Source organism: Eucyclogobius newberryi, unplaced genomic scaffold (genome assembly GCF_026437365.1).
Source record: "Eucyclogobius newberryi isolate DKJ021-1_F unplaced genomic scaffold, fEucNew1.0.hap1 SCAF_3, whole genome shotgun sequence".
In the NCBI taxonomy this organism is placed as follows: Eukaryota; Metazoa; Chordata; class Actinopteri; order Gobiiformes; family Gobiidae; genus Eucyclogobius; species Eucyclogobius newberryi.
In genome coordinates this window covers 32,957,708-32,969,999 of record NW_027315945.1, presented here as the reverse complement: position 1 = coordinate 32,969,999, position 12,292 = coordinate 32,957,708, and the positions used below count along the sequence as shown (strand labels likewise).

The 12,292-nt window shown below is 40.7% G+C and overlaps 1 protein-coding gene across 1 annotated transcript in view; it reads left to right on the top strand.

The window, feature by feature from the left end:
- clstn3 (calsyntenin 3) overlaps window positions 1-12,292 on the top strand; it is a 69,605-nt gene that overhangs the window by 42,883 nt on the left and 14,430 nt on the right. The window contains exons 8-13 of the mRNA XM_072460080.1: window positions 961-1,248; window positions 3,403-3,515; window positions 4,333-4,492; window positions 7,353-7,400; window positions 7,733-7,881; window positions 9,720-9,868. Coding sequence (XP_072316181.1) covers window positions 961-1,248; window positions 3,403-3,515; window positions 4,333-4,492; window positions 7,353-7,400; window positions 7,733-7,881; window positions 9,720-9,868 — 907 coding nt within the window. The remainder of the gene's footprint in view (window positions 1-960; window positions 1,249-3,402; window positions 3,516-4,332; window positions 4,493-7,352; window positions 7,401-7,732; window positions 7,882-9,719; window positions 9,869-12,292) is intronic.

Sequence of the window (12,292 nt, the reverse complement as noted above, 5' to 3'; positions counted from 1 at the left end):
CTCCACACATTTCAAAAATAAGAACGACACAGGGAGGTCATTATTATACTCGTGAGGAGAGAATGTGAGGAGGTCTCTGAGCTCTCTCTGCATCTCTCCTCACTTTTATTGGTTTGTGAGTTTAGCAGTCCAGTGTCAAAAGTTCACAAGACACACTCCACATGTGGTTTAATGGTCCCGAGATAAACACACAATGTTAGTTATTACAAGTCCTTGTCTAGACATTAACCTCATATATCTTCTGCCCAAACTTGATTTAATGTGTAAAGAGAAGGATCCGCTCTGACCATCTTTTACTGCAATGACCAATACAAAAACACTTATATGAGGTCATACTTTCATGGTTATATATTGATACAAATGATAAAAACCTATCCTTTGGTCACATTTTAATCCATCATCACCTCATAATATCAAGATGTAAGTTTAAAATATTTGTATGTATTGATTTTACAATTTTAATTTTAATTCTTATAAAATCGTTTTACATGGTGTAAAAGCTGCTGTTTACATTTTGTGTCCCTCAATCAGAAAGTCATCTCCACATCCAAACTACTAAAGTAATGTGGAAATACATCTAAAAGGACAAAACATTAAATAATGCTCAAAATCTGGTCATCTCAAAGAACAAAACGAGAAAAATGAGCTTTTGTCACTGTATAATAAATAAATGAATAAATAATATTAGTAAAAACATATAGAGTATGTTAAAATAAGATATATTGTGCAAGAATGTGTAGAATAAGTAAATACAATACATGTTCACCGAGATTTGACAGTGCAAAACAGTTGAATAGCAGTTATAGCAATATCGATTTACATCGATTATTCAACAGCTTTTAGTAAAGGAATGTTACAGTATATTTCTCAAGCACCCGCAGAAGTATGGTCCGAGTTGTGTATTGCAGTAATGTAACCGAGTACTACACAGCCGTGGTAATACGTCCTTCCTCCGAGCAGGTGCCGTGAGGGGCGAAGTGGACCTCCTGCCCCCTCCGTCCCCGGCCGCCAACTGGACCTCCGCCCTGCTCACGCTGCCCTCCTCGGACTCCTCGCTCGTCTTCTCCTTCAACGGGTCGAGCCATGTGGCCGTGGTGCCGGAGCCCGTGGTGGCCAGTCTGTCCGGGGACCACTTCACCCTGCAGCTGTGGATGAGGCGAGGGGGCGCCAGCATCCAGGCCAACCCGTCCCAGACCCGAGGGAGCCGCAAGGAGGAGGAGACCATCGTGTGCACCACGGTCAAGAATGGTGCGTTCAGGGGCCTCGGTGTTTTCACGACGCGCTAAATGGTGGAATGTATTTGAATGCTACACTTTAACTCGAAGCTTGTGCACGCTCTGGAACTGGTGGATGTTGTGTACCACTTGGGAAGACAACTCGGGGAACTATGGTTACACGCTGCTGCCCGACCTCCACACGCGACGCCACATTTACACTAAAACGTAGTGAACGCGATTATATTTCAGATTTTACCCCAGTTTGACCCTTTTTGTGAAGTTTATAATTGTACTTCCTGGTTGGACATGAGCAGCAGATGTGACATAGGTAGAGGTAATTCCACAACTGTTACCTAGCAACCAGACTGTAAACAAGAAGCAAAATCCATATAAATGACACAACAGTAACAGATTTGACAAACAAAAAATCCATTTAACGCCGTTATTTTGTTGATTGATGGTTTAAACTGTCAGAAAAGTGTGTCAGTTAAGCGTAAACTGTCTCTGTCGCACATTGATGACATCACAGAGGGATTCAGCCATTTTTAACTCAAAATGTCTTCACAAGCTGCAAAGTAAAACTATGATAAATATTTGCCACAGTTGCTATACCACCAAACTAAGTCATAATTAGAAAAACAGGAGAACCTTCTTATGGACTTTAAACATTTGAGCTCTTTTGGCTAAACTTTACTACATTTAGGTGTTTACAACAGATTAGCACAAGAAAGCAACGACAAATCTTACTTGTTAGCTCTTTTAAACACTATTACAAGAGGGGACTCAGTGATTTTATAATTAAAATATAATTAAAATGACACCACAGGAAACAGTTGATCAGTTAAATATATGTTACAATGAAACATCCTCAAAACATAAACCACAAAAAGCATAATCCGAGCAGAAACAACAGAAACTAAAACCACCTCACACATTTCAAAAGCTTCCCTTTGTAATCAGCGTTTGTTATTCTGTGGCGAGCCGTGTTTATGACAGATTTTCCCTTTAAAATTCACTGAACGTTCCCAAAAAGTCACAAAATAAACTAGTGTTTGACGCTTCAAGGTGCTTTTGAGAGACGCAGCCCAAAGCTGCTCGACCCCGTAACGCGCTCGACAAAAGAGGAGAGAAAAATTACAATTGTGGCGGCGAATCGTGTTTCATGTTAACAATCTGGAACAGACCAGAAGCTGAACAGAAGTGTAAAATGATGAATAACTCTGATAATAACTCACATTCTTGCTCCATCCAGGTTTCTGCAGCAGATAATTCAAAGCAGTCAACATATTATATTGTTATATTCTTTATGCTCAGTTATGTTTTCAATGACATTAACTCGTTGGCGAAAATAAAGTCTCACTATTTTCGTCAGGATTCAGGTACATTTAGGCCAGAACAAGATCATAATTTCTCACAAAATGCTGACTTGACATTGTGATAAATAAATGTTGAGCCGACAAAGTTAAAAGGAAGACAGCGCACGTTGGCGACAGCTGTTTCCCTCTGTTTGTGGACGCACGGCACTCGCATCCAGATTGAAAATATGATATTTCCAGTGTATTATGCATCAAACATCAGCTAAAACATTACATTACATAAAGAGGGCGTAAAATGCGGTGTAGAGACAAAAACAAGTGAAATAAAACCATCAAACAAGAAGTAGTTTATAGCTTTAGCCAGCGCCACAAACTTGTGATTTTTTTTTTTTTTTTTGTGAATTTCTGAAATCGACCTTATGACTAAAAAGTGTAGTTTAGGTACGATTTAGAATTAATCTCTTAAAGGAGAAATTGTGGGGTAAAAAAAACTTTTATGAGCTTTTACTCTTGCTTTTATGGAGCTTTTACTCTTGTTGCAACAAAGTAACTGAGGCTCGAGTGCTTAGAAAAGTCCTGTTTTCACCTACCCCCTATCCACGCCCACATCCCTGTACTGAGTTGTGATTTTTTGAAGACGCCAATCGCCACTTAGCCACAAAATAAAAACATGACAATCTGCTGCTCGTTTCAGTGAAATGTTTCTGTGAAGACGTTTTACCACCGTATTACAGTTAAAATAAACTGAATGTTAAATGAGGATCTACTTGAGATATAGCTCCATTCTAAGAACCTTGAGAAAAAAAAGTGTAATATGTCTCTTTAAGAAAACTCGCCCTTTATTTAACCTTGTGCGTTGTGTTTCCCAGACGACTCCTTCTCCCACTACTCGCTGTCGGTGCACGGCTGCAGACTCTCCCTCTTCTACTGGCCCGACGTGTCTGCGGCTCGTCCCGTCAAGTTCCTCTGGAAACTGGAGCAGGTGCGCGGAATCTGTCTCTTACATTGCAACATTCACTAGCAACGACCACGACCCCAGCTACGACGCAAAGTGTTTATTGACGTACGAGAAACATGAACAACACAAATGTACAGCTGTAGGCTCCCGGGCCTCGATACCCCCATCTAGGAGATTAATTGGAATGATTAGAATGATTAAAAGAGTGAGGGGCACGAAGTCACGAACGCTGATGTGTGTGACCTGGATGCTTAAATAGTGTAGCCGCAGGAAGGGGCGTGAACGGGGTGTGGTCCTGCTCCCGGACTTAATGTAGCAAACTTATCTTCATTTCGAAACAGTGACATTTGTTTTGTTTCAGGTAATATAATGTTTTTTGGGGGGGAAGTAGTGTTTATTTGAGACGGGGAACCAGAAAAATGGCAATTGTTGGTTTTGAAGTCTTTAATTTAAACAAAATTAAAGTAAAAAGAGGCAGAAAATCTCCAAAACAAGCATATAAAGTGATTTTTCTGCACTTGTGTGGTTATTTTATGGCCCGTTCAGTTTTTGTTGCTTGACTTGAACCTCGACAAAGACATTAACAGAGACATTTCTAGTAAATTGTTAAAATATCGTCTGAATCGTTGTCAGATAATGCCAGAAAATGCCCAAATCACTGTATTATCATCAGTAAATTATCCAGACCAACATTTGTAGCCTTTCCTCTCGGATATTCAGCATTTCTTGTGGGTTTGTGCTTCCTGTTTGATCGATCAGCGTGTCAGTCTGGTCAATAATTTAGAGAGCGTTATCTGATATGTTCGGTGTAATTCATTTGTGGGTCGGTTTTCCCGCTCAGGTGTGCGACAGCGAGTGGCACCATCTCTCCCTCAGCGTGCAGTTCCCCTCCGTGACCTTGTATGTGGACGGCGTGACCTTTGACCCCGCCCTGATCCACGACAACGGCGCCATCCCGAACCCCGCCCCGCGGCAGAGGATGTTCATCGGAGCGTGCTGGGGTGAGTGTCAACAAGCGAGAGCAAATATTATATGGAAATTTAGATAAATCGTGAATGATGTTTTGAAGAAATGCTAAATTTGAAGGAAAAAAGCTGACAAAAAATATATATATATACAATAATACAAATTATAATAATAAATAATAACAATAATTCAAATAATGGTAAAAGGTGATATTTCTGCACTTTTGTGATAATTGAAAAAAAAAAAAAAAATCACATTTCACATTTGTCCAATAATTAAACCTCAACCAACACATTTAAAGACATGTTTTAGCACATTTATGTTAAATTTTACACAATATCGTCTGACTGTCGTAATCATAATCCTCGAAAATGATTGAGATATTCAGTTTTGTCGATATTGCCCGGCCCTAGATGCTAAAACCATCGTTAAAACCTCGAGCTCCAACGTCACGCGCAGCAATTCCCAGTTGACGAAATGCACTCCAACGACGTAAAGTGTTTATCTCGTGTCTTTTCCCGGCTCTTGGCGCGTCGCGTTCAGAAATAATGACCCAAACTGCTCTCGTCACATCAGCCCTTTTGCCTCTTCACATTTCTGTCGCGACACATTTCAAACTCGCACCGGAGACAGCGATCTGGCATTTTCCCCGCGAGCAGCGGCGGCGGCGGCGGCGGCGGCGGCGGCGGCGGAGGCCAATTATGCCCCCGCTCATCGTAAACCGTCTGAAAACAATTTGCCCGCGCGTGTCGTTCCGTCGCCACGTTCGCTCATAATTAGCTTGACGCGCGTCGTCGTGGCGCTAATAATATAACGGACTTATCAATTATTCAGGGCCGCGACACGAGAACACGACCAGACGGATTCGCCGCAGAAATACTGGAAATCTACTCTTGAAATTAGAATATCTGGATTTAATTTAAAGGTGCACTACGTAACCTTTCTGGAGATGTTGTGAATGGTGTTGAACTAGCATTATCATTAGCATAGCACTATCTAGCATTTATTTCGTTTTTTTTTTCCCCTGTTGCTACAAAATAACCTTCATTCTTACCGTGAGTGATGTCGCCTCTCCACAGATCTGACCTGTAGCTTGGCCTGGCGTCACCTTCTTGTTTCTATGGGGATGGATAAGTTAAAGGACACACGTTATGCTGTTTTAGAAGTTAAAAGAGCCTCAAACCACATCAATTACAGTGATGATTTGATAAACATTAATACCTAATATATAAATGGCTATAAATGTGCCACTTGTCTGTAAACTGTTCCTGCATTTTCAATGGAATGTCGCTTATTGATGACATCACAGAGGGATTCTGTTCTCAGCTCTACTTTCTGTATTTTTTTCAACTTTTATGTTTAAAATTTTCTTCACAAACTGCAACTTGACTGAAGTAAAACTATGTCAAATATTTAGCACAGGAACTAAACAATAAAACAAAGTCATTATTAGAATGACATAAGAACCTGCCACATGCACTTTAAGTAAATGTATAAAATGATATAATAAAATAGACTAATATAGGCGTAATAGGATATTATTGTATGTTGTTACGTGTCAGTTCGGTGGAGAGGCGAGTCTGTCCACAGTAAGAATGCACGTTTTTCAAGCTGTTTTTGAGAAATAAACCTGTAACTGTATAAATGCAAGATGGATGAGTTTAATGCCAAACTGTGGAACACTTTTAACGCTTCCATGGAGACAAGAAAGTGGCTACACCGTGCACCTTTAAAATTATTCTGAATTCAAATCATTTTACCTCATCCAGCTCTTCATTTCTTGCCGTTTTTTCTCCTGTTTTCTCGCTGCTCGTTGTGGTTTAAAATGTAACTTGCCAAAGCCCATTAGGATAAGAATGTCCTCGTGCCGAGCGTTCAACACAAGGGTGTGAGATCTCCAGATAATGAGGCGGCTCGGCGTCTTCCAGCGCTCTCACCATTTTCATGTCAACGTCTTTATCGCCTTGTTATCTGCATGTTTATGAATTTGTTTTTCAAGTGTACTCAGAAAACGTTTATCCTAAATTGTCTCTTAAGTTTTATGTTGCTCAAAATAAATCAAACTAATGATGAAGTTAAATAGCATCATTATTTTGCTGTAACAAATACAATATATTTGAAGTTAAAGCTCTCGTCCTGGTTAGATCCTGATTTAGTTCTGATGTAAACTTTTAGTTTGGTTCTGTTCAAGTCCTGGTTTAGACCTGGTTTAGTCCTGTTAAGTCCTTGTTTAGTCCTGGTTTAGACCTGGTTTAGTCCTGGTCTAGACCTGGTTTAGTCCTGGTTTAGTCCTGTTAAGTCCTTGTTTAGTCCTGGTTTAGACCTGGTTTAGTCCTGGTCTAGACCTGGTTTAGTCCTGGTTTAGTCCTGTTAAATCCTGGTTTACTCCTGGTTTAGTCCTGGTTTAGTCCTGGTTTAGTCCTGGTTTAATCCTGGTTTAGTCCTGGTTTAGTCCTGGTTTAATCCTGGTTTATTCTTGGTTTAGTCCTGGTTTGGTCCTGGTTTATTCTTGGTTTAGTTCTGGTTTGGTCCTGGTTTAGTGCCAAAATTAATCTCCAAATTCCAATGTATTTTTTCTGTTTTATCTCTACTATTACTGTATATTTTTTAGGCCTGCAACTAAAACTAACAATTATTTCGATTGTACACTGAGATGTTTTGAATACATTAACAACCAAATAAAGGTTGAAATATAGAAAGAGAATATGGTGGAGAATGGTATTTTGTTTTACATTTTAGAGTCTGTACCGATCTTCATGATCAAAATGATCATGTGATTATTAGTTGTAGTCGACTCTTCACATCCATTATTTCCCAACATTTCCATTTTTCCTGTGGTTTAGTTTCTGTGTCTGCATCGCCTCTTCTGACCTTTGTGTTGTTGTTCTTTTGCAGAGCCGGAGGAAGAGCCACGGGAGATCCTCAACAACACCATCCCTGAGGGTAAAGACTTTCTGTTTTTATAACAATCATTTCTGCACAAACAAATGCAGAGGTGCAATAGTAGCTCCTGAAACCATGTGGGACGTTCACATCTCAGGCTTGAACTAAGTTAATACAAATGTCATGATAATTGATGTATAAAGTGCAGACTTGTAATTATAGAGATCAACCATAAAAACAAGGTCAAAACGTCTGTAGTAGTAGTAGTAGTAGTAGTAGTAGTAGTAGAAGCAGTAGTTGTAGTAGTAGTAGTAGTAGTAATAGTAGTAGTAGTAGTAGAAGCAGTAGTAGTAGTAGTAGTAGTAGTGGTAAATGTCCTGTGTTTTGTTTAGTGAAGTACGTGGGCGGTTACCACGGCCTGTTGTCGGGGGTGACGGTGCGTCCGGGCAGCGTGGAGCCTCACAGTGTGGTGGAGTGTCTGTACGCCTGCAGGGAGGGGCTCGACTTCGGAGACCTGGAGACCCTCGGCTCCGGCATGAAGGTGGGCACAGTATGACGCAGTATAACACAGTATAACGCAGTATAACACAGTATAACACAGTATAACGCAGTATAACACAGTATAACACAGTATAACACAGTATAACGCAGTATAACGCAGTATAACGCAGTATAACGCAGTATAACACAGTATAACACAGTACAACGCAGTATAACGCAGTATAACGCAGTATAACGCAGTATAACGCCGTATAACGCAGTATAACGCAGTATAACACAGTATAACACAGTACAACGCAGTATAACGCAGTATAACGCCGTATAACGCCGTATAACGCCGTATAACGCCGTATAACGCAGTATAACGCAGTATAACGCCGTATAACGCCGTATAACGTTATAACACAAACACAAAGGAGGAACTCATGAAACTGCGGGGAACAGTCGTCTTACCCGGAGATCGTCACGTTATCCCGGCGGACATCCTAAGATTTTTATAAGAGAGTTATTTGTTCTTTTCTTCTGTATCTATCTCTGTATCTACCTGCGTTGCATCAATGAAATTTCCCCATGTGGGACAATAAAGGATTATCTTATCTTATCTTATCTTATAACGCCGTATAACACAGTAAAACTCAGTATGACGCAGTATAACGCAGTATAACGCAGTATAACGCAGTATAACACAGTATAACACAGAATAACACAGAATAACGCAGTATAACACAGAATAGCGCAGAATAACACAGTATAACGCAGTATAACGCAGTAAAACGCAGTATAACGCAGTGTAACACAGAATAACGCAGTATAACGCAGTATAACACAGTATAACGCAGTATAACGCAATATAACGCAGTAAAACGCAGTATAACGCAGTATAACACAGTATAACACAGTATAACGCAGTATAACGCAGAATAACGCAGTATAACGCAGTATAACGCAGTATAACACAGTATAACGCAGAATAACGCGGTATAACACAGTATAACGCAGAATAATGCAGTATAACGCAGAATAACGCAGTATAACGCAGTATAACAGTATAACACAGTATAACGCAGTATAACACAGTATAACGCAGAATAACGCAGTATAACACAGTATAACACAGTATAACACAGTATAACGCAGTATAACACAGTATAACACAGTATAACGCAGTATAACACAGTATAACGCAGAATAACGCGGTATAACACAGTATAACGCAGAATAATGCAGTATAACGCAGAATAACGCAGTATAACGCAGTATAACAGTATAACACAGTATAACGCAGTATAACACAGTATAACGCAGAATAACGCAGTATAACACAGTATAACACAGTATAACACAGTATAACGCAGTATAACACAGTATAACGCAGAATAACGCAGTATAACACAGTATAACACAGTATAACGCAGTATAACGCCGTATAACGCAGTATAACACAGTATAACGCAGTATAACACAGTATAACACAGTATAACGCAGTATAACGCAGAATAACGCAGTATAACGCAGAATAACGCAGTATAACGCAGAATAACGCAGTATAACGCAGTATAACACAGTATAACACAGTATAACACAATATAACACAGTATAACTCCTTAATGTTTTATAGTAGGTTGTTTAATTTCCCCACTCATAGACTTTTCGAACATTTCAAAAAGAGTTTAAAGGTCAAACGGAGGTCAACCATTAAACCATTAAAATGATCAGATATTTGAAACATGCATTTAAAACAATGCATTGTTACTGCAAGTGAGGTCCCCCCCTGCACAGATCTGGCCTGTAACACCTGCTTGTTTCTATGGAGATGGACATGTCCTTCAAGTCGTGTACAGTACTGTCACTAAGCGAGCGCCCCCTTGTGATCGGCAGGTGCACGTGAACCCGAGCCAGTCGGTGCTGGTGCTGGAGGGCGACGACATCGAGAGCTTTAACCGCGCCGTGCAGCAGGTCACATACAGGAACTCTCTGCGCTTTGCCACGCCCGGAGTGAGACCCCTCAAACTCACCACCTCACTCAGGTACAACACACTCTGGCACAAATGATCATCATGTTTGGCTAACTAAGTATTACAATGTATATTCCTTATTAGTTATAATCGCAATCATTATTTTGTTAAATTTGTGGTGTCTGATACAGTTTATGCTGTGCCAGGCTTGTTGTAGAGATTACCGTATTTTCCGGACTATAAGTCGCACCGGAGTATAAATCGCACCAGCCAAAAAATGCATAATAGAGAAGAAAAAAACATTTATAAGTTACACTGGAGTATGAAATGCAGTTGTAAGTGTCAAAATAACAAATAATATCACATATAAGTTGCTCCGGAGTAAAAGTATAAATGTAAGTATAAGTCGCACCTCGGCCAAAACTATGAAAAAAGCTGCGACTTATAGTTCGGAAAATAAGGTAATACAAAGAATATTGAGATAATATTTCTTGTCAGCGTTGGCCACTCCTATAGATTATAATGAGTTACACTGTGGACATTGGCTTCATTAAACGAGGACTTTGTTTCAGCTCAGATAAGTTTGTGTCTATGAAGCGTTGATAAGACAGAATATCTTATCTCGGTTCATTCAGACAAACACAAGTCGCCTTTAAAGAGATAAAGTTTTTCCCCTTTGGTTAAACGTTATCTTGGACCCTCAGGTTGATATCGTGTGTTGGTGGGGGGGTTCACCACCTGCTTGTTTCCATGGAGATGTTACTGCTTTGCCTGGAATGTTCCACAGTACGGCATAAAGCATTTTAAAGCATATTAAAGCATATCTATCTAGAATTTATTCAGTTAGAGGTGCTTTTTTGGTTGCTTTCTTTTACATTTTTACTTTGACCGATGTCGCCTCTCCACAGATCTGACCCGTAACCTCTGAGCCTCCACTAGAATCATTATGCAGTGCGCTTTTAAGACACGTACATGGGTTTTTGCTCCCTGAAGAAACTCTCTCTCTCTCTCTTTCCGGGTCAGCGCGCAGCCATTGCTCAACAACTGTGAATGTGCACGTGGCTTTAGCAGTCACTTTTAGCCGATGAAATATTGATTTGGCCTCTGGAAGTACAATCCGCCGCGTACCGTATGTGTGGGAAGCTTGTACTTTCACCCAAAACCAGCCGCCAAGAATAACACATGCATTTTTGACCAGCTCCAGACAGATACGGCATGTTTTGTTCTCAATTAAATGCCGGAATCCTTTCAAACCCGCGCGGCATTTCAATAATTAACAGCGAAACAATGACGAGATTGTAAAAAGAAAGGCCAGGTCAGACATTTAAATATAAACATATATTTTTTTCTGAGTATTTGGGATTCTCTCTGTTTTCGACACGTTTCAAGGTCGTGCGTTTTCCCTCCTCGGTTCGGTCTGTCAGGGTTTTATTGCACGTGGAGCATCGGCGTGATTTCAGGAGTTGTTCCAGATGGCGGAACAGCGGGCTCCAGCAGAGGCTCCAGCAGAGGCTCCAGCAGAGGGCGCTGTGAGCAGCTGCTTCCTCCGACACCGCACGTTTAACAGACGCCGGTGCAGAAGCGTCCTCGCCGGCAGCTCTTCTCCCGGCAACAGAATCAATACCGAAGCGAGACTCAGAAGAGAAAAGACAAGACGCTCGTTTGAACAAGTGTGGATGATATTACAGAAGTATCACAGTTGTTTTATTTTGAAAAGGTCGGCTTTTTGTGCTTTTACTTGTGTCGAGATCAAGTACAAACAAAAAGGTCAAGACAGAGAGCAAACAAAATGGGTGGAGCCTGTTCAATTCATATTAATATTGTTTCGCTGTTGGTTTAAATTGTCCAGTTGTTTAGAGTCAAGAACTTTTCAAAAATATATACAAATAAACAACAAAAAACACGACACAGAGAGTCAAAAAACTTCAGCACACGTATAAACATATCAGACTTGTCTTGGCTACTGATTGTACTGCACTTTTTACTCCGCGTACACAAAATAAAGTTCCCCAAAAACACAAAAATAAGGAACAACTTACCCGTGACTAGGCTTTTTGAATATTACATATTGCAGTATATTTTTGCGTCGTCTCGATAACAATATTCAGATGATATTTTAACACTTACTGTGCTAAAATGTGCCTGTATTTCATTTATTAGGCCCGAGCCCCAGCAGGGCGGAGGGCCTATTGCTCCCGCAACGCTGCCGAAGGCAGCGTTGCAACTGTCTGCCCCGCAACTGTGTACCCCGTTGCCCCTGGCAAGTACAGTGAACTAGCCCATGCCGAAGGCATGGAACATGCATACTTACTCCTGCTATGACAGAAAAAGTCAACAATGAGTGAATGGGCGTAGCCCATTCACTCATTGTTGACAACAGCAGCGCGAAGCGCTGCATTCCTCCAAAAACCCTCCTGGCATTGTCCTGTACGCGAGAATCCATGCCGCAGGCATGGGCCATGCTTGTATCTGCTCAAATCAATGGAAGTCTATGGG